The sequence below is a fragment of the Theobroma cacao genome, chromosome 3, assembly GCF_000208745.1.
Source record: "Theobroma cacao cultivar B97-61/B2 chromosome 3, Criollo_cocoa_genome_V2, whole genome shotgun sequence".
NCBI lineage: Eukaryota > Viridiplantae > Streptophyta > Magnoliopsida > Malvales > Malvaceae > Theobroma > Theobroma cacao.
Genome location: NC_030852.1, coordinates 26821329 through 26842770, shown reverse-complemented (window position 1 = coordinate 26842770; position 21442 = coordinate 26821329). Strand labels below are relative to the sequence as shown.

Here is a 21442-nt window from a genome sequence, read left to right as displayed (position 1 = left end):
TGGTTATAGTACTTTATTGTTTTCTAGTGGAGAAAGCTTTGCCACCAATCTCGGTAACTTGGCCTCCTTTAACATTCTGAGCTCCTTGTTCTGTGTAATCATCTGTTGCGACTATAGTCCAACTTGGAGCTATAATGTGGCATGTAAAGGAACCATTTTGTTGTAACCGTACCACGTTGAGTAGATAAGCATAAGAGAAAGCTGTCAAGTTTCTGCAAAAGCAATGAAAGATGTATACGTTGATCAGGATCTTCTGCAACAGAGTTATTTTCTTGTAAATTAATACCGTTGAGAAGTTTGGAAAGAACATAACTATATAGGCATGGATCAACACTTAAGCAGATAAAGATGATCTTCTAGAAATCTGTGTAATAGGAACAGACAAGGTCTGTATGATGTGTGGCCTTGCAGGATATCTTTGCGATGCAAGTATTCTGGAAAAGGTAATGGCGGCCATTTGCAGTAGTCTTGTTCGTTGCTTTTGTGTTGATTTTCAGCTTTTCCATTAGTTCTGCCAGAAGTAGGCCTGCTCATCTCGCTGCTGAAAGCTGTGTCATTCTTGCTTATTCTCTCTTGTTTGATTTAATACAATTTAAATACTTACAGTCTGTACACTAAAGCACAAATAGCACAAATATGATGATGTTTAGATGCTATGACTAAAAAAGCACACTTCAGAGTAGGACAGTAGGTTAGGGATGCAAGTTGTCTGCTACTGATACAGAACATAAGGTGTTTATGGATAGGTAGGTGCACCATGAACTATTGATGACAATGGTAATATATGAGAAATAATTGAAAGTAACACCACCAAAACTGACCATTTCGTCCTGAAGAGTGATAATAGCAAAAATCAAATAACTACATCCCAAGTTCCAAATTGGCATTTCATTTTGCTCCCATCCACTTTTCAAGTCACTTTGTGGATAATGTCTACTACAAGATTTTTTAACAGCTTTAGTAGTTGTTTCACCAACCTCGTTAGAAGTGGTGTGATTGAAGAAATGACTGTCGTAATTATGATGGTGAAGAGCTTTACGCTACTTGGTGCAATGCTGGCCATCGCGGTGTTGTATGTGAAAAACATTGCAATCATACAAATTTGAAGCTCAAATTGCAATGGAAATTTGCTTGTGAGGATGTTGATCATGAAAAGCGACATCGAAAAACCTATCGAGTTGAAAAGCACAAATAGTGCAAAAGCAATTCCGTTGCTGGTTCCCATGATGGAGGTCCCTGCAGAGTATGCACTAGTGATGCTGGTGCCATTGGTCTGATTTGGAGAACTATTATCTTGCCAAGTACCGCCTGGAGGGCTGAGTCCAACCTGGAAAGTGGCAGTTGCCACCAAAACAGCTATCACTAATAAAGCACTGCGAGCTTCACTGGGAGGGTCTCTGCCCTTCTTAAACTTGAAATACTCCACCAAGTTATCTGTCTGCCTTCGTGATCTCTGCGGTGCTCTGGGCTGGTTTATTACTTGATTATGAGATTCACAGGAAGAAGTTGGAGAGATCATAACATCTCTAGCTCTCACGGCTCCAGCATGTTGAAGAATGTCAGCTATTTCTCTGTCACCGGCTTCACTAGGAAAAATCTGTAGGACATCCAGGGCGGTAAGACCACTTTGGTTTACTGCATTTACTTCCAGCGCGCCTGATGTAACTGTTGTTCCAGTGCCAAGTACTAATTCTATCACCTGAAACAATATTACCTATCATTCACTAACAGAAACATCATCTCATTGTCTGGTATTATACTTGTGCTAGATAGACAACATACTGACACAAAAATAGATTTTTGGTTAATTTTGGTATGCAAAAGGAAGGAATCAATGAGTCTAGGAGAATTGCCTAGAAATATTTCCCATTTTATGAACAGATGGATGTTAAAACAAGAAAAACAAAGGGGTTACAGCTTTGACAGGTGTGACAATCCGGAATCTTTCTTCCCAGCAGCGCCTTACAGTTTTACTAATGTATATACTAACTTCATCTAGAGTATTCAACTTTGTGTTTCTTATACAAGATAACATCATCTAAAGGATAAAACTGTGTGGCATTTGCAGAAAAAGTCATCACTAAATATAGGAATAGCAAATATTGAAGTAAATATGAGAAACTACTTGCCTGCCGTTGTTTTTTCCAGGTTGCTAGATGCAGAACTGTATTGCCTTGCTCATCCTTGAGATTTAAGACGTCTTCTTTCTTCATCTCTATAATCCAATCAACCATTACTTTGACTGCCTCAAACTGGCTATTCTTAGTGGCAAGGTGTAGAGCAGTCTCCCTTTGAACTGTCACACCTTCAATACACTCTGCACAACTCAAAAGCATTTCAGTGATTACGTCAATCCTCCCTATCATAGCAGCAAGATGGAGAGGAGTCTTTTTCTCTCTTCCCTCTAGGCAGCATAGTTTCCGGTCAACACTCAGCAGCTCTCTTACAACCTCAATATGCCCGTTGGCAGCAGCAATATGAAGAGGGCTAAAACCATCTTTATTTACTTCGTTGGCATACTCGGGCCTTAGTCCCAAAATCTCTCCAACAAAACCAACATGCCCTGCAGCTGAAGCAACATGTAAGGGATTTTCGCAAGAATAAATTGAGATGGTGTGCAGGATTAAAGGATTTTCCCTTAGTAACTTGTGCAAGTCCATGACGTTTCCAGTCCGAGCAGACTCAAACAACCTTATATCCATTTTGATAAGACAAAGCTTGTTTTTCTTGGAAAGGAAAACAGGTTTTATTGCCAGAAAGGAGGCATGTTTCTTTCTGCTTATGAATGATGAAGAGTCCTGGTGGAAGAAGGAATGTTAATACTTTCTTTAGTGATTATCATAACTTATTTTCGAAAGGTCTTCATGTGAACAAGCAACCAGAAGTTGACCTAGTTTATAATAATAACTTCATTATTGAAAAATTAAAGCTAGAATAATACTTTCTTGATTGTCAAGTGAACCAACTCTGGTATTCAAATGCCTTGTGAGATAGGCCAATGCTACTCTCTTTGTGATGCAAAGTTTTAATAGTTTCAAAGAACTAAGATGATCAAACAAAACAGGAACATGAATGAAGCTCATTAAGATTTCTGGCTAGCTGTAGGACACTGGTCTATGTTGTCAGAACCAGGAATGAACTACAACAGCTAAATTCTAATAAAAGAAAAGAAAAAAGATTATGCAAAAAAAAAGAACAAAATGGCAAACAGAATTGACTGATTTTATGTCCTGTACTTTTCAGGTTGCTTACCATTGTATTTTGTATATAACAAGAAATACTTAATAGAATGCTAAATTGGAAGCATGTGTAGTTAATATAATTTGATTGTATCTTACAGGGCAGTTTCAAATAAAAAGATAACAATATATTGTTGCAGTACCTAATAGGATACAACTGGGGCAAATTCATTGCTGAGAGATACAAAAACCAGAACTCAGGTAGGCTTTAGTAATATATTTTTATATAAAAGTTGCAAATGATTGACTAGAAGGGTGATACAACCTAAAATTGAATCAGTTTCTAAATACTATTCAAATTCTACTTGTATCTATTTGTCCAAGTAATAAATCTGATCATTCTTATGGTCAAACCTTACTTTAGTCGTTTATATATAAAAAAAGAAAACTGATAAGAATTGCTCTTTGACAAGGCAAGGAAGGCATACTAATACTAATAATATTTCTGAGTACAAACTGTAATAATAATAATAACTGCAAAACAGTTTCTAGACCTGCCAATATATTTGATAATAATAATAATAATAGCTTTTCTTTACAAGGCTTATATGATCAATCAGATAACGCTATGTAGCAATAGCATCAAGTTCTACTTCACTTTTTCTGATCACTGTTCTTTGCCTAGTGAGAAGCAAAGGAAAGTATCCAAGACCTTTTAGCCTTCATGAAATTACTGGCAATCCATTTACTTCAAAGTTCAAATGATCCTGTGGATTTTGTCGACTGTAAATTCTATAATCCACCCTATCAGTCTTTGTGTCCTCTTGCTCAAAAGTGGTGTAATTGAAGTTAAGATTACAGTGCTAATAATGACCACCAGCCTCACGTCGTCTGGTGAAATATTTATCATTGCAGTGTTGTATGAGAAAAACATGGCCAACATACACATTCCAAGCTCGAACTCCAAGGGGAATTTTCTGGTGAGGACTTTGATCATGTAAAGAGAGACCGAGAACCCTATTGAGTTGAAAATCGCAAAGACAGAAAATGAAACTCCACCAGAAGTGCCCAAAATAGACCAACCTGCAAGATGTTTCCCACTGATGGTGGCGCTATGACTATCATTTTGGTTTGGGAAATAATTATCTTGCCAGATCCCACCTGGAGGATTGAGTGCAACTTGGAAGGTTGCAGCTGCCACCAAAGTAGCTATAATTAAGAGTGTGCCGCGAGCTTCACTTGGTGAATCTCGGCCCTTCTTAAACTTGAAGTACTCCACCAACTCTTGTGGTTGTAAGTGATTAGTCTCTGAGAGGGTTCGAGAGTCCAAGGAGGCCCTTGGAGAGAGGTTTACATCCCTTGCCCTTAAAGCTCCAGCACCGCTAAGGATGTCCATGATTTCTCTATCGCCAGCTTCACTTGGGAACAACAACAGCATATCAAGGGCAGAAAGATTGCTTTGATTGGCAGCATTTACATCCAACAAGCCAGAAGTAAGCCTTTCGTTGTCAAGCAATAATTCTATGACCTGCAAGGAGGGTTAGTTTTTTAATTTCCGTCCAAGGTTGGCTAAATGAACAAGATTATCAAGGATACCAGTGCTGTTTCCAGGCATGTTTTGCCTCCCTAAAATACTAAAATTTTCAATTGTTACTTCTTTTTTCTTATTTGAACTTTGCATTAAGAATTAAAGATACCAGAAAAGATGAAATCGTGCTTACCTTTCGTTGTTTTCTCCAGGTTGCTAGGTGCAGAACCGTATTCCCCTGCTTATCTTTTACATTAAGCACATCTTCCTTCTTCAGCTCACTAATCCAATGCACTAAGACACTAACTGCTTCAACCTTGCTGCACTTAACAGCAAGGTGAAAAGCAGTCTCTCTTTGAAGAGTCACATCTTCAATACACTCAGCACAACCTGAAAGCATTTCATTTATTACATTTACCCTCCCTTTAATGGCTGCAAAATGAAAGGGAGTTTTCATGTCACGAGTTCCCTGGAGTCGGCAAAGAGAGGGATCAACTTTCATCAGCTCACTCACAATCTCCAGGTGCCCGCTGAAAGCAGCCATGTGCATGAGGCTAAAACCATCTTTGTTAACCTCTTTGGCGAAATCAGGTTTCAAATTGATAACCTTCTTAACAAAATCAAAGTGCCCAGCGGTGTAAGCTATGTGCAAGGGGTTTTCAGAAGAAAAAAGTGCAATTTGATCAAAGAGGAGGGCATTTTCTCGTAGCAATTGGTGCAAGCTGTCAATATTTCCAGTCTGAGCAGCATCAAACAATCTTATATCCATGCTGATCAGATAGAATTATGTAATATCTGATCGTTGGGAATACACAGTTATGCCTGCATATAAAGCGATTGCAGAAGTAACTTGTCCTGGAAGTAATCATTCTCTTTCTGCCACCTCCCCCAACCAAAGTAACAATTCCTGGAACGAATAATATATTATGCTCCCCAAGATCTGCCGAGAAGAAGAACTAAAATAATGGACAGATGTAGCCAGGATTTTTGCTGCTGCGGACTTGTTGACCAGTGCTAAACTAAGTTCATAAGGCTAATGTCTACTTATTATTCTTATACGCACCAACAATCACTGATCAAACTCTGGTTAGACCAATCCAAAAATGTGTGAGTGTCACTGATTGGTTTCCAGGAATATCGAGTTAGTATCTGGAAGTTTCAGCCCAGTACTTCCAGTTTTACCCCGTTGACAAAGCATAGCAATGTTTTTGTCATCAAAGCGTAGTTGAATAGAAAAACTGTATTCAGAATACTATTGTGGGAAAGAAATTATTTATCTAGATGTTAGTTGGAACTGAATGTTTTTAATCCATTTGAAATTACCAATTACCATTCAAACCAAGTTTTAAAAACTTAAAACACCATTGAATTGATTATCATAGACTTCACCATGATTCGAGGAACTCACCCCTCCACAAATAAGCCTTCTTGTAAATCAAGTATGCAAATTAAGAACAAAGAAAAAAAAGGTTTTCGTTGTTAAGCTAGATGAACAGTGGAATAGACAGCAACTGAGATTATTTACAGTGGGCAGAGGCAAATCCTTTGCACAATCTTTACATTTAGCATCACATATCATTTCCTCGCGTTCAAAGTCTCTTCAATAACAACGACTCCTGTGGTGGAGTACAGAGTACACATAAGGTTAGGAGAGAACCTACAGTGGGATTACAAATAAATCCCTCTATTTCAGTTATTTGCCTTAACAGGCACTGCATCATCACTAATCCCCTTGTACAATGTTCTACTACTATATTTTTAGCAAAAAAGTCTACATAAATTACAAAGAATGGATGGTTGACTGAATTTCAGAATGATATAATAGGCAACAAAAACATGCTTAGAGCCCTGGTATAGATTCAAGGTTGTATTGTTTAGGAGTTGAAGTTTCGACCTCTCGGTTGTCCTGTAGTTGTGGCTTATTCATGGCATCAAGAGTCTGCAAGTACGTGTATGAAGCTGTCCGATTAGATGAAGAGCCTGGATTGCTTATTCTGCTAGCCAGGAAGCGGCGGATTAGACCCCTAAGAAAGGGGGCCATGGTGTCTGGCTCATATTCTAGGTAGTACATGATTCCTCCCATGCATCCACAAAATAAGGCCACCTGTGACAGATTGGAAGCATTAATTCAGAAGCCAAATTTAGAAGAAAAATAACCAACTCAGTTAATTGCATAATGATGCAGTAGACAAAGGAAACCATCTTTCTGTCTCAATTATATGTGCAACACTTAGATAAATCATGGATTTACAGGAGCACATAGCATAGACAAACATAGTCTCAATAAGTCTCCATTAAAATTCATAGCTGGGAAGTACTTTCTAAGTAACAATAGCACATTGTAGCATAGCCACCTAATTCATGCCAACAAAATTCATGACCTTTTGACATAAGGACCCAAACCAAGGCGACTAGCCCCAGAAATATTAAGAACAAAGCTGGTTATCTATCTCTAACCATGGACACAATTTTCACTTAGACCAACAAAGAAGCTCTCATGAGAAAGAAAATTAAAGCAATACCTCAGCATTTTTAATATCAGGAAGCAGGTGCCGGTTTACTAAAATATACCATAATGATTCTCCTGCTCGCGGAAGAACATATAGAGCAAGTTCACTGCGTCTGGTTTTTTTCTCCAGTAATACAGAAAGAGCTGCTATAGCACCAGCAACCCAATATACCAGCTTATGGTCTTTTGATGCAATCTTTCTATGCATGCATATAACCCCCTTGCATTGCACAAGAAAAATATTCAAGAACATATTCATACAGATTTTAACAACAGAAAAAGGTGAATGAGAACTGAGAAACCAGCTACCTGAAAAATTCCAACAAATGCAGACAAGAAAGTTGTTGATCGAACAGCACCTTTAACAGCAAGCCAAAAGGTACGAGCAGGGGTATCCATAAACTAGAAGTGCATCATGATGATGCAAAACAAACAAAAAAGGAAAAGGATCAATTCGAAATTGATACTAATTGTCATGCCATTGGCAGATAGCCAGAATATATAATTGCTGCTCAAATGGACCAAAAGAAACCTGCAAAACCAACTAAAAGAAATTTTGTCTCAATTACAAAAGGACATAACTGTCAATCGATTCTTTTTCCTCCAGGCATAAGTAGTTTTACTCAGCTACAGGAAGACAAACTTAATAATAAAAACCTATCATTCCCATTCCACTCTCCCAACATTATTAATGCAGCATTTACTAAACCGGGTTCACTATTTTATTTTACAAAAACATGTTTCAATTTTGGTAAAGCATATGCAAAAAAAGGCAAGCTCGTTTGGACCTTTTATAGAGCGCAAAATGCATTAAGACCATTATTCTTCTTGTCTGCTTATTTCTTATAACCAGAAGCATATGGCAGGAAAGTTAGAATGCAAAACCAACGCCAATGTCTCTCCACACACACAGATGCCGAAAAGAAAACCAATATGTTACGCAATATGTACCTTTTGTAGGTGCAGAACAACAAATGGCACAAATGTCAAAGAGAAGTATAGCGGAAATGTTTTCCTAAATGTAGCCGAAGCTGCATTAGCATTGTGAGCTAGACAAGAATTTGTGTCTGGATGAATAACAGAACAAGGAATAATAGAAGGGAACTCTTCCAACTTCACATTATTGGACTTCCCTCGGCGATATAAGTAGGCGGATATAGATGCAACATCCACTGGACTACCTCTACAGTTCTCCCTTACAGCCTTGTATACAGGAGCTGCAACAGGACCAGTCTTCTGAATAAAATCCTGATATGATTTTGGCAAGCTCTCGGGACGCATTACAAAGGCATACATAACCTGTTATGAGCATTAGTAAAATGGATGAAGTAAAAACAAATGTTGATGATGAAAAAGACATCAATCTAACACTAGTAAGTGAACAGCAGATACGAAACCACAAGAAATTTTTGAATCATTTGTAGACCTCAGAAGCAAACTCCAATTTGTTAGAAAATAGCAACCTTCAACTAAATAATAAATTTTTAAATGGAAAAAGTGGAAACAAATAAGTGGAGGTAAAATTCAATATGCCACAGGAACAGAATATAATTAGTTACATTTCCAGAACATCGCAAATAAAAGAGTAATATCTTGTATTATTTATGCCTAAAATTTAGCCTAAGCTACTCTTTGACACCTTTTACTCACCAAACTATGCAATTTCTAGTGTTATGAAAGTTCCACTATCATCAGTTCATCTAAAGAGATAAAATAACAAGTTCAAAAGTATAAAGTAAACATCTAGTCACGAAATCAATATGAGCATAGTATTACCTGGGCACATGCTAAAGCAAAGAGCAAAGAGTCGCCATGCCTCCAATGGCTTCCCCATAAGTGAAACTTATTTTTTGACTTTGCAGAATTATAAGCACACTGAGAGTAGAACACAATATTAGACTGTGAATTGGAAAACTAGTTTCCACAATTTCAGATAGCTTTGCAAATTTACTAATTTAGAATGCATTCATGTACCTGGGCTACTCTAGCCAAAAGATACAGTGCAAGTGTACGCCTTCGGTTTGAATCATCTAAAGCCAAAACAGACAAACCCGCAATTGAACCTGCTAAAATTCTGTTCCATCACCACCTCAAACAATGTCAAAAATAAGGAGTAGGCTCTAGCATGCATAAAAATTTTTCAACTATTCAACTAATCATATAACATAAACCAAACAATGAGAAGCATCTATAGGGGAAAAAAAAAAAGCAAAGTCTTTATGTAGCAAACTTACGCGTTCACTGGTGTTTCTTTCTTTCTCAGCTTTCTTAGTAAACATCTAAGCGCATGGTATGATCCTGTGAAGCCACCAAAAAGTAAACCAACACGGCATGCTTCTTCTCTTACTATCAAATCTTTCTCAGAGACAAGTTGCTGAAAAACAAAATTCAAACATTAAACATCTGCTAATATCACATTTCTTCATATTCTTAAGTGATAATTCCTTGCAAAGCCAAATAATAAAACCCAAAATCCCAGAAAATTTGCCCAAAACCCATCTAATTTCATCTTACTTTATTAGCCTCAAATTTGATCCTTTCTTTCTTCTTCTCTTTTTTTTTTTTAAAGGAGTTCCTTTTTTTCAACTCATTAGGAAAATGACAGTAACAAAGTCCACACTTTTAAACAGTTCAGTTCACATAATCATACATCAAAACCATCTAATCAACTATTTTATAAAAAAATAAATTAGGAAAAAAATACAAATTCAGTTCCAAAAACATTTCACAATTTACAAAACAACCAATTCAAAGCAAAACATTTTATAAAAATGCCATAAAAAAACTCTAACCTTGAGATCAAGAAGCGAAGAATAAGACTGTCTTCTGGCTAGCTTAAAAGCGCGAAGAAGAATCCCGATGCCCACTCTAACACCATAAGAAAGGAGAAAGCTTTGGCAAAGATTACCAATGGCGTTGGCCACGCAGGAGTCGTCAGCGTGGTCGCATGGCGGGTGTTGGCCACTCGCCGCCGTCCTCTGACGTCTCTGGAGCTCCTCTATGGCCTCCCTCAATCGCTCCTCCGCCTCCAGCAGTCGCCGCTCCGCCTCCGCGCTGTCCGCCAACAGCCGCGCGGAGGAATTCGGGTTTTTGGGGAGAGCCGGCATTTTGGATTCGATGTCGCCGTTGTTTGACTGTTTCTATTGGCATCTGAAACTTGAAGGACAAAAAGAAAGGGAGAAGCGAGGAGGACAGGAGATACATATATTATATATTTATAGAAGGCACACTGATACTGTGAAGTCATCAAAATTCAACATCTCATTAACGAAGTAAAAAAAATTAAAAATTTAATAATAAATATTAAAAAAACTATTAATTAATTAATTAAAAAATAAAATATTTTTCTCCCAATCACAGTCACGTTTTTTTGCCCTTTTCAGTTTCTTTTTCTTTTTCCTTTTTCAGTTTCTTTGTTAAGCTTTCCCTTACTCTTACCAAAAAATGATTTCAGAGACGGAGAGGCATGAACTAACTGGCAATTGCTCATACGATTAGTTTAATATCCTATTACTTATCCATCCGATCACTGCTCCCAAGATCGAGTTGCCTGAACTCGACGGCAAGACTTCGAAGGTGAAATTTGATTTGTTTTTTCTTTTCTGTTGATTGCTTGGTTTGGTATTTATTTTTTGTTGTTTTTTTCTTTTAGTAGATGTATAGAGGATGGAAGATGTGATTAACCGTGCAATTAAGCCACTTTGGGGCAAAAAATTAGTATGCCAAATTTTAAGTTTTATTGCGGGTGGACAAATGGGTAGATTGGGTGATTTGGTCCATCATAGTTAAGCATCAACTGGATTAATTATTTTTAAAAAATTGATCAAAATCGATCAAATATAATAAAAGATCAAATCGATCAAATATAGAATTGATTTAGTTAGTCTAGTTTTGAACCAATTGATCAAAATTTTATCTATTTTTTTAACAAATTATAATATTAAAATTTATAAACTTTATCCATAATTATATATATGAAATTAATTATATAACTTATATGTTATAATGTTTTATATCAAAGTTTGTATAAATAATAATTAATTATAAACAATATGTTATAAAATCTAAGATAATAACTAATAAACTTATTAAGCATAATTATACAAATAAAGTTTATTATAGGTTATAGTAATGCTTATGTATAAATTAATATATATACTATATGACTTTATTATATATATAATTAATGACATAACTTATATGTTATAATGTTTTATATCAAAGTTTATATAAATAATAACTAATTATAAATAATATGTTATAAAATCTAAAATGATAACTAATAAAGTTATTAAATATAATCATATAAATAAAGTTTATTATAAATTATAGTAATGCTTAAGTATATGTATATATAATATATTTATACAATTATATATATATATTCATATAATTTTATATTACGAAACATTACTAAGGTGTAATAATTATAATATATTAATATGTAAGATATTTATTATCATATATTATAATATTAACATATAACTTATATCATTTAAAATATATAACTTATAATTTCATATTAATATAAATTTATAAATAAATAAATATATATAACTAATATTAAAATACTATGATTATAATTTATATACTTACTTATAATACCTTAATATATTTTAAATATATTATTAATTAAATTTACCATCAATTCTTCTTAATGTATAAAAAAATATTATATATATGATTATATATATAAATATATAAATATATAAAAAAATTAGTTTAGCTTTTTAGGTGGATTGGTTCAAAAATTTTAAAATCGAGAACTGATTAAAAAACCAATTGGATCAAATATTTTAAACTAATTGATCCAATAGACCAATTAGATAGAACTATTTTACTCAAATTATATTTAATTTGGGTAAGTAATTGGTTTGAATTAGTTTTGCTGACCACAAGGTTTCATTTTATTTATTAATGTTGGTGGTTTGAATTCAATTTGTTGAATTTTATGTTTTCATGGTTATGTCACTATCAAGGAAATTAGGGATTTAGATAGAAGAAGAAGTTAACTTGGTATTTATGTGCTTGTGTTTGTAATTATTGATCTAGCGGTTGGGTTTGATGGGAAATAGCGGTTGTGCAAAATTTGACCTTTGATCAAATAGAGGAAGTTTACGTGAAATTAACTTGAAAGTAATCATGATATTTGTTGGAAGAATTTCATTTTAAGCACACCAATTATCTTTGAGTTATTGCCTAATGTTCAATTTCATTTATGTGCATTAAATATTAATCTTTTATAATAATATATGTGCAATAAATAAAGAGTTCTTTTTTCAGTTTAAAAGTTTATTATTTCTATTTTGTATTTCTTTGGTTTTCCTTCTATTATTTTTATTTTGTGTTGGTTTGGTTGCTTTGTGTTTTGGGAATTTTGTTGGCCAATTGGAACAAAATGTCATCTACTTTTGTAGCTTTGCTTTACCACATTTAGAAATAAATTATAAAATATCTAAACAAGTTTCATCCATCTCTTCATATTTTAACCTGAGTGAACAAAATTCCTCCTAAAAAGGTATATCATATTTAATTTGTATTTATAAAATTGGTTGAATATCCTGTCCACTCGAGAAGGGAAAATCAACACATTTGGATGAGTTTTCTTGGATACACAAGTCTCGGTTTAAGGGTAAGTCTTTGCTGTCACGAAGACATTGCTTCCGTAATTTGTAAAACATTGCCTTGTCTCACTCATGGTAGCTGTGCTGAACCGTGGGACCATAAAACTGGGGTGAGCAATGAGTTCAGGACAACCTATGAGTTGTCCGAACCCAATGTGTTTGGACGGACTTTACTTTAGAGTCACCCTTTGATTTGATGAGCAGCTAATATATGATTGTTTTAATTATATATATAAGAATTTAAAAATTATAAAATTTAAGATAAATTTTAAACCATATTACATCAATTGATCTTAAAAATTATAAATCAATTGATGATTTAAAATTTTCAAAATGGACCTTACATGATCTTAGACCATACTCACTTTTGCATAAAACCAACTTTTATGTTTCCGTAACTGAATTTTTTCTATTTTAGACACTCTCTTCATAAATATAATTGTATTTAAAAATATTTTTTATGTTTTCCTAAGTGAATTTTTTCTATTTTAGACACCCTCTTCATAAATATAGTTGCATTTAAGGATGTTGCGTGGAACAATTGCGATACATCCAAGATATATTTGTTATTGCAAGTAGACTAGTAGAATAGATTAATTATATTAAAAAATAAAACGTTTTTGCCTTGTTTTTGTTTTTAACAAATTTAGTGCAATTTTTAATTAAGCAATTCTTACATTATGAAATCTGAAAGATTCTAAAAGCGTTATATATTATGTATCAACAGGTCATTAAATAATGGCATTTAGAGGCAGGTTCCGCTCGAGCTCAAAGCTCGTTAATGGCTTCCTTTTTACCTTGCGTTTAACAGTTACGCATGCATTCCACGCTTGTATCATTATATTCTCATCTCATCAACATTAACGTGGATGCCAAGGTTCTTAAAAGATCATTAATAACTCTTTAAATGGAGTAGTTGACTGTTAAAATCATGCTACTTCTATTAGAACCATATACTACTGCAATTGTAATTATATACTTCTAAATGAACAAGTAATTACGTGAACTCAAATTTCAAGTATTTCCAATTTTCTCTGAAGAAGCAAAGCTTGCATTGGGATCTTTCCAGATGCTTGCCACTGTTTGTCATAGTAAGTGGCCTCATCAACATGTATACTGAGTTAGATATAGTACTTAGTTAGATAGATTAAAAAAGGTTAAAATATTAAAATTAAGGTAAAAAATTCACTTAGACACAATCTCCAAGTGTATTTTCGCGCGTAAGAGGAATAGTATGAAATTTTTTAATATTTGATCCAATCTTATGTATATGTGAGTCTATTTCGTTTTCCTTACTTATAACAAGTTCATAGTTGATTTTCATATATAAAACATTCACTTTTCTTATATCTTGACAATGTAAAATATTTGAATTTTATAAAATATATTATTTTTCAATAATATCTACATAATTTTAGATAATCTACAAATTATCTTATTTTTTCAAAAAACTAAACAATATGAATGTAAAGAACCGAACCAATGGATTCCTGGAGAGCCCGACCTTCAACAATCACACCATCCCAATCCATCCTACCATTTCTCACAAACATAGTTAAATCCCATGTTCCATTCTTCCAGCGCTCGTCCCTGAACTTTGGAACAGAAGATTCTGTTGGAAAGTACTGTCTTTCAATTCATCATCAGGTTCGGTTGACTTATTAACTTGTGAAGCCGGTTCTACTTTTTCAGCTATACCAATGCCTTTCTGTCCTTCCATATCCCGGGTGACCGCATTGCTTTGTTCCTAGAGAATAAGCTGGTTTGGCTTGTGGATGTTGCTTCCTAGTGACATGATGTGAGGTGCAAGCTCTCTGCAAGGAGGCAGAAATGGCAACGGAAGCCATTGTTGTTCAATAGGAATACTCTTTTCTTTGGTTCTTTGCTCTTCTCTAAAGCTTTGTGGTTGTGGGGATAGGAACGAAGTAGACAATTAGCCCATACCTTTTAATAAACAAGATTATCTTTTCATTACTTTATGTGAGAGAGTTATGGGCAAGGTTTTTAATTATTTGTGCTTTCCTTCGTCTCTTTTTTGGCCTTTTGTAGTATATAATTAAAAAAAAGGATCATTTCACATTTGATTAGTTGTAATAGAATCAGACGTTGAATCACATTAATAACAAAATGACACATATAATTTTTTTTGTTACAGATATTGAATTTGATATTTTATTAAAAAATTATATGAGCCAAATATGATATTATCCCTTTAAAGAATTAGCAGAAACATTAAGATTGCTGCAATTGCTGCTTTTGGGGGCTTAGTTGGATTCACCCAGGTGCTGCCACTAGCTTCTTTGTTTCTTGGCAGAACAATAAACCATCCTATGGTTCTTCTAAAATATGACACATGCTCTTTTTCTCTACCTTATGGTCAATATGGCTTTGTAGAAATGAAACTCATTTCTAAGGTAAACACCTCGATGTGAATCAGCTGCAAGACATTATCCTTGTTAGACTAGTCTATTGGTGCAAGGGCAAGAGGCCACTCAACCACATCCCAGCTTCTCACTTCCTTTTCAACCTAGTACAATCAGCATCAATATTAGGAAATGCAAAAGAAAAGTCACCTCTAAATGGAGGAGACCACCGCCAGGTTCTTTCAAACTGAATATTGATGGCTCTGCCCTTGGAAAACCAGGGCCTGCAGGTATTAGGGGTGCCATTAGAGACCACGAAGGTTTTATTAAAGGGGTTTTTTCTACTCCCATTGGCACCGAGGACTCCAACTACGCTGAGTTTCTTGCTATCAAAGAGGGCCTTTCTTTATTCTTTTCTTCACCTTGGGCCTCCCAACACTCTCCATGTTGATTGTGATTCCAAAAATGCCATCACTTGGGCATCTCACCACAACTCTGTTCCGTGGCGCGTGAAGATTTTTTCCAACAGTATTGGAGCATTCAAAACAAGCTTCAAAGATCTTTCCTTCACTCACATTAACAGAGAGGCAAACACTTTGGCTGACGGGCTTGCAAAAGTTGGGACTATCAGGTTAAATCGTTTTCGACTTTGCTCTAGTACTTTGAGCTGTTTTGGAAAACAAGGGTGCTAAGTCTCTATGTTCACCTTGTTGGTTCACTTAGTTGAGTTCGTTAATTTTTGGGTATTTTGTTGAATTTTTTCCCTTTTTGTTGTTGTGGCTTCCTTTAAGTCAATCGTTCTGAACTGTCCTTGGCAGTTTTTCTTTGTATTGCCTAACTGGCTTTGCTTTTTAATGATCACTTGCCATTCAAAAAAAAAAAGGTTAGGATATACTACCATATTCTGTTCACTTGTAGATGTACAAGAATGATTTTTTGGCAGAAATATATCATATTTTGTTGGAGAATTTACTCATTTGTGCCAAATAACAATTATAATGAGAATTGGATTGATTAAATTAATTTTCCGCATTGGGGTCTTCAAAAACTTATAATGGCATGATAAAAAGCATTAACAAGTTACAATGAATTCAATCTCAAAGCTCTAAGAATATTGAACACAACAAATGCATTATTCCATATATAAGCTGGTAAACTTGAAATTTAACAAATACCCCCGGTGAATATATTTGATGTTTGTCTAAAAGTTGATGAAGGATAAATGTGAGAACAATCAAAAGTTATAACTATGGTGGGGGGCAAGCTAAGAATGCTTCAAAGTTATTGCTTGAGCTTTCAATGGAGACTATAAAGAAAAGTAAGGAAAGAAAGGTAGCCATTTATGCTTCCCATCCTCTTAGGAGAGTTGAACGAGCAACACGGTTTACCCCAAGGGTAAAGGCACCCATCCGGAGATTGCAATTGTGGGTCCCGCACATGTTCTTGATGTTATGAAAAGCTTGAGTCATGTACCTCCTCAGTTCCTTGTTCACCTTCTCTTCATCCCACATGAAACCTTGAATGTTCTGCCATATCAGATGGAAAAATTGTGAACTTAACTAGTTAAGAGGCATAAACTTGCTCTTGATGCCAGTGATTCAATTTTCAAATGATTGTATTTTGCTAGATGTGCCCATTGAATCAACTATTACAGATGAAACAATATTGTGATCTTTAACTTTCACTATGTTGTTGCTGCAAGTCTTCAGAAGTAAAACTTAGAAAAATAAGATGCATGGCAAACACCGTAAAAAAATCCTTTTACCCATTTTCTCAAACTAAAATCTATTACCTGAACCCACTCAAAGTAGCTAACAGTCACCCCTCCAGCATTTGCATATATGTCAGGTAGTATTATTACTCCTTTCTTCGATAGAATCTGCAGTATCAAAATCTCAGATCAGATTTCAAAATCCACCTCTAGGAGCAGGAAACAAGGGTCGATACCTCATCTGCTTCTGGATCAGTGGGATGGTTTGCTGCCTCTATTATGAACTTCGCCTTCACATCTGCAGCATTTTCCCTTTAAAGGAGAACATGATAAGTCAACATGTGAGACAATCCATATTTGAAACGATTGATTGAAATATAGGATGAAACCAATTAAGATACTGCAAAAAGAAAAGCTAATTTCCAAACAGATTGCAAAGCCACCACAAGTTTGTTCAACTGCTCAAATATACCACGTTAATGATGGAACCTTCTCAACTAAGGATAAAACAATGTTAGGTCAGGCAGTTACATGCTCTAAATAAAGTTCAAATTTTACCAGCTAGGACAACATGTTCTGACACCATATCCAATATGGAACATATAAGTTGTCCTGCTGAGATGAGAGAAATTGGTCATGTGAAAATTATGAACTTATTTAACCCTAAATTACAACATCTTAGCTTTGGCTGACACACAAAATTAGTACAATTTCAACTTTGAGCATGTTTGGTGCCTGCCTTTATTAATCTATACAAGCACAAATTGTAAAGCTGGTTTTGACTTAGTGTTTCAACCTCTATCCCGACCACGATTAAGAAGCCATATGCAGGCCGTTGAGCCATAACCACTCCAATAAATTTTTAAAGGAAATAGGAAAAGTTTTGCACCACAATAGTTTAGATGTAATAAAAATAAAATAGAAGAACTGGCAAAAGTAACATACAGCAGATCAAGTCTACACAGAAACATTACAACCAAGATGCTTGGCAATGGATCCTAACCTGTTCAGTACTCCACCTAAAGCACATGGGATGAGAACATCACATTCATGTACAAGCAGTTCATTAGGATCCATGGAGTCTCCACCATTGAAGCCTTTTAAACTGCCAGTATCTTCTTTATGCTTCAGCAGTTCTGGTATATCAATTCCATTTGGATTCTTAACAGCACCAGTGATGTCACTCACCGCAATAACCTTACCACCCCTCTCATGTATAAGCTTTGCTGCCCAAGACCCCACATTACCAAAACCCTGGAAAACAATTAATAATATAAACATTAAGAAAAGAAGTTTTGAAGTTTCTCAAAGGAGAAGGCATCGTAACCGTGTAGTAATTCATGTTGAGTATACCTGGATAACAAAGGTCAAACCCTTAATCGACTTCCCATATTCAGCAAGTAAAGCTTCAGTTGCATATACAACACCACGCCCAGTTGCAGCCTCCCTGCCTAGTGATCCACCTAGATCCTAAAATTCCATTTATAAGTATATGTACGTTTTGTTATTCTTGCCACTTATTGATAATTGTCTCAAATATTACATCACAAGCTTGAAATGTCAGTCTTTAGCACTTACTATTGGCTTCCCTGTAACAACAGCAGGTGAGTGTCCATGAAACTTAGAGTATTCATCCAAAATCCATGCCATGGTCTGCACATTTATATTCTTAATATACATATAAATTTAAGAAAGTAAAGTTATGAAATGAAAACAATTTTGTAATTTAGAAAAAAAAAAGGAAAATTTATGAAAGACAAAACATAACTCAGTGAGGACTATATAACCTGTGAATTAGTTCCCATGTCAGGGGCAGGAACATCAGTATGTATACCAATGAGATCATGGATCTTTTGAGTGAAGACACGAGTTAGACGTTCCAGTTCACTCTTACTTAAATCCCTAGGGGAGCATCCGATGCCACCCTTTGCGCCACCATATGGAATGTCTGCTACAGCAGTCTTCCAGGTCATTAGTTGAGCCAGGGCATTTACTTCATCAGGGTCAACCTTTAAACAAAATTAACAAACATCAATTGTCAAGTCGAAAGATTTTTCAGCACTTTCATGCCTTAAGATCAGCACAGAGATGCGTAACTGAAACAGCCTGTTGAAATTTAAAACAGGGGAAACAAATAAAAAGGGTACATTGGAACTCAGAAAACGAAACAGAGTTACAAGTAGGCATTTGCTCTAAATGCAGAAGACCAAGATCCAAAATCTTTCGCTGAATTCCGTTAACAATAGGAATTCAGAAGAGCAGGGCCTATTTGGTAAAGTATATTACTTAACTGATGTTCTCCTCAATTTTCGTAAGAAGAAAAGACTGCTTGATTATCATGCCAAGATTTAACTTTTCAATCAGTATCATTATGGCATTCAAATCAGAGTCCATTGGACTGAAACGGTTACCTTTTGGAGGGTGCAGGAGAATCTATTAAAAAAGCTCTAGCAGGAAAGTAAGATTATATTACTTTAATTCCACAGGACAATAAAAAAAAGCTCTAAACTCGATTCAGTAAACTATGAAATTCCAAAAAGGTTTGTCTTTTGTTTCTTAAAGAAGCATGCCAACAGCCTGATCAGTAAAGTAAACCGAATGACGATCTCTCGAGACTAAAGAAACAATCAATCATAAAAACAAAACAATAAAAGACAAAAATCCCAACAGAAAAAGGAAAAGCAAAACAGTGATCACCTCAGGATGATATCGGATTCCTCCTTTCATGGGACCACGGGCATTATCATGCTGCACTCTAAATCCAACGTAAGACGCCAAGGTTCCGTCGTCCTTGGGAATCGTGCACTCGACCTGATAAAAAACACCAATCAAGACATAGCATTTAAAGATCAAAAGACAGAAAGGTAGCTTTCTATCAAACTCCCCAACAAAAACAAGAAAGAAGAGAATTTTCTGCAAAACCTTGATCTCTCTAAATGGGATCAGAAGACTCTTTTCAAGCTTAGAGTCCAACCCAAGTAAACGAGACGCCAGGCGGAAATTGCGGTTAGTTGCAGCAAGAGCATTCATGGCTACCTATTAAAACCTCAACAAAAAACAAGAAATACCCAGACAAGAAAAACGAAAACTCGGAGACTTAAAACAGAGAATTGTAAGAGAACAAGTTGATAAGGTAATTGATTAGCAAAGGAGCAGGGAGAAAAAAAATTGAGTCTTTTTCAAAGAGAGAGGGGTATATATAGGGAAGGTCTAAGACAGAAAAAGAGAATAGATGCAATGGTGAAATGAGGCGAGAATTGAACGGAGGGTAATCAAAAGAATTTACGAGAGTAGCTCCAAAATATGGCAACTTCAATTAGGTGAGGAAATTTTCTATTCAAGCTCCTTCCTGGGAGCTAGAAAGGCTTCTACCCCACCTTACCTCCTTCTTTCCATATTTTTTGTCTTAAATTTACAATAATGCCCACGGATCAGAGCCATCCATCGTGCTTTGATGTATTGAACTGATTGATGCCGAAGTTACCTTACGACGTACAGTCAGGTCACACGAAGTGGTCCCCCCGATTTGAAGGGTTCAATTTATGGTTAAACAAAACACACATAAAATTTGATTAAACGAAATACATTCTTCGATTAAAATCGAATTAACAGAATTCTTTTAAATGAGTAAATTCTTTTAAATAAATAAATTCTTTTAAAGGGATAAAATATGCTTAATCTTTTACTTTCCTAATTCCTTAAGTAAATTCTTCTAAAGTTATAAAGTAAACTTAATCTCGTATTTTTCATATTCATCAAAAATTTAATTTCTTATTTTTTACTCTTTTAAGTAAATTTTTAAAATTATAAAGTCAACTTAATCTCTCACTTTTTATATTCATCGAATATTAACTTTAACTTATCTACCAATAAATATTATTAAATTAATAACGTAAACTATTATATTGATGACAATCATTATGAAAATCGATAACATAATCACTTTTAAGTTAACTTGACAAGTTATATAGTAATTTTTTTCGACAGTTGGATACATGATATCTCAATTCTGCTTATGTGCAAATTTATTGAATTGATGCTGCATGTTTTCAGTTGATCCAAAAAGGTAATGTAAATTGTCACGTTATTAATTTAAACTTCATGCCATCAATTTAACGATACTTATTGAAGGAAAGATAAGTTTCAATATTAATAAAAAAATATGAATTTAATTCATCAAATTTAAAAAAAAAATCTATAATTTGAAAAAGCATGTGATCCAATTTGTACTTTAACCCTCTTTTATTGCACTAAAAAATATGCTAACTAAATCCAAATAAACTATAAAAAATCTTAAATACAGCTTTTTTTTAATGAATTTCATTAATTCAAAATTAAGTTGGTTTTTTTTTTCCTTTTGACCACCCATGCAATATCAATTTTAAGAATTTTAAACGTGAATTAACCATGACTTTTAAGGACTGGTCCAAGGAGTGACCCCATGGTCCGATGAGATCAAAATCGACCCTAGATCTTATACATTTCAAAAAATATTATATTCACATTCCAATATCATAAATATAAATTA

General features: G+C 34.8%; 4 protein-coding genes across 5 annotated transcripts; all 4 read right to left on the bottom strand.

Moving 5' to 3' along the window:
- Positions 14-2704, bottom strand: LOC18605256 (ankyrin repeat-containing protein At2g01680). The gene is made up of 3 exons (XM_018117098.1): positions 2130-2704; positions 978-1699; positions 14-212 (listed from the first exon to the last, which is right to left on the bottom strand). Exons 1-3 carry the CDS (start codon positions 2700-2702, stop codon positions 14-16), a joined length of 1494 nt encoding a protein of 497 aa, XP_017972587.1. The 5' UTR covers positions 2703-2704.
- Positions 3937-5476, bottom strand: LOC18605255 (ankyrin repeat-containing protein At2g01680). Its single transcript, XM_007038167.2, has 2 exons — positions 4901-5476; positions 3937-4707 (listed from the first exon to the last, which is right to left on the bottom strand). The coding sequence occupies exons 1-2, from the start codon at positions 5474-5476 to the stop codon at positions 3937-3939; spliced, it is 1347 nt and encodes a 448-aa protein (XP_007038229.2).
- Positions 6197-10785, bottom strand: LOC18605254. Of its 2 annotated transcripts, XM_007038164.2 has the most exons (9): positions 10655-10785; positions 10009-10372; positions 9451-9590; positions 9191-9290; positions 8993-9091; positions 8168-8515; positions 7526-7618; positions 7230-7436; positions 6197-6811 (listed from the first exon to the last, which is right to left on the bottom strand). In XM_007038164.2, the coding sequence occupies exons 2-9, from the start codon at positions 10321-10323 to the stop codon at positions 6548-6550; spliced, it is 1566 nt and encodes a 521-aa protein (XP_007038226.2). In that variant the 5' UTR covers positions 10324-10372; positions 10655-10785; the 3' UTR covers positions 6197-6547. The 2 variants fall into 2 exon arrangements, with proteins under 2 accessions (XP_007038226.2, XP_017973991.1); XM_018118502.1 differs by lacking the exon at positions 10655-10785 and having other exon boundaries at positions 10009-10427.
- LOC18605252 (glutamate dehydrogenase 2) lies at positions 16316-20278 on the bottom strand. Its single transcript, XM_007038162.2, has 9 exons — positions 19837-20278; positions 19612-19725; positions 18702-18923; positions 18493-18567; positions 18268-18384; positions 17918-18168; positions 17151-17226; positions 16996-17082; positions 16316-16729 (listed from the first exon to the last, which is right to left on the bottom strand). The coding sequence occupies exons 1-9, from the start codon at positions 19942-19944 to the stop codon at positions 16544-16546; spliced, it is 1236 nt and encodes a 411-aa protein (XP_007038224.2). The 5' UTR covers positions 19945-20278; the 3' UTR covers positions 16316-16543.

Bases quoted from the DNA above. Each gene is read 5' to 3' on its own strand.
- LOC18605256 (XM_018117098.1), bottom strand. From the start codon at position 2,702: ATGGATATAAGGTTGTTTGAGTCTGCTCGGACTGGAAACGTCATGGAC. The intron at 1,700-2,129 runs GCAAGTAGTTTC...ATATTGTTTCAG, and splicing joins CCTGGAAAAAACAACGGCAG to GTGATAGAATTAGTACTTGG. The intron at 213-977 runs GTTGGTGAAACA...TTGCTTTTGCAG, and splicing joins ATCACACCACTTCTAACGAG to AAACTTGACAGCTTTCTCTT.
- LOC18605255 (XM_007038167.2), bottom strand. From the start codon at position 5,476: ATGGATATAAGATTGTTTGATGCTGCTCAGACTGGAAATATTGACAGC. The intron at 4,708-4,900 runs GTAAGCACGATT...CCCTCCTTGCAG, and splicing joins CCTGGAGAAAACAACGAAAG to GTCATAGAATTATTGCTTGA.
- LOC18605254 (XM_007038164.2), bottom strand. From the start codon at position 10,323: ATGCCGGCTCTCCCCAAAAACCCGAATTCCTCCGCGCGGCTGTTGGCG. The intron at 9,291-9,450 runs GTAAGTTTGCTA...GTGATGGAACAG, and splicing joins AAAGAAACACCAGTGAACGC to AATTTTAGCAGGTTCAATTG. The intron at 7,619-8,167 runs GTACATATTGCG...ATGCACTTCTAG, and splicing joins TTGTTCTGCACCTACAAAAG to TTTATGGATACCCCTGCTCG.
- LOC18605252 (XM_007038162.2), bottom strand. From the start codon at position 19,944: ATGAATGCTCTTGCTGCAACTAACCGCAATTTCCGCCTGGCGTCTCGT. The intron at 18,385-18,492 runs GTAAGTGCTAAA...ATGGAATTTTAG, and splicing joins TTGTTACAGGGAAGCCAATA to GATCTAGGTGGATCACTAGG. The intron at 16,730-16,995 runs GTAATAGATTTT...CTGATATGGCAG, and splicing joins GCTACTTTGAGTGGGTTCAG to AACATTCAAGGTTTCATGTG.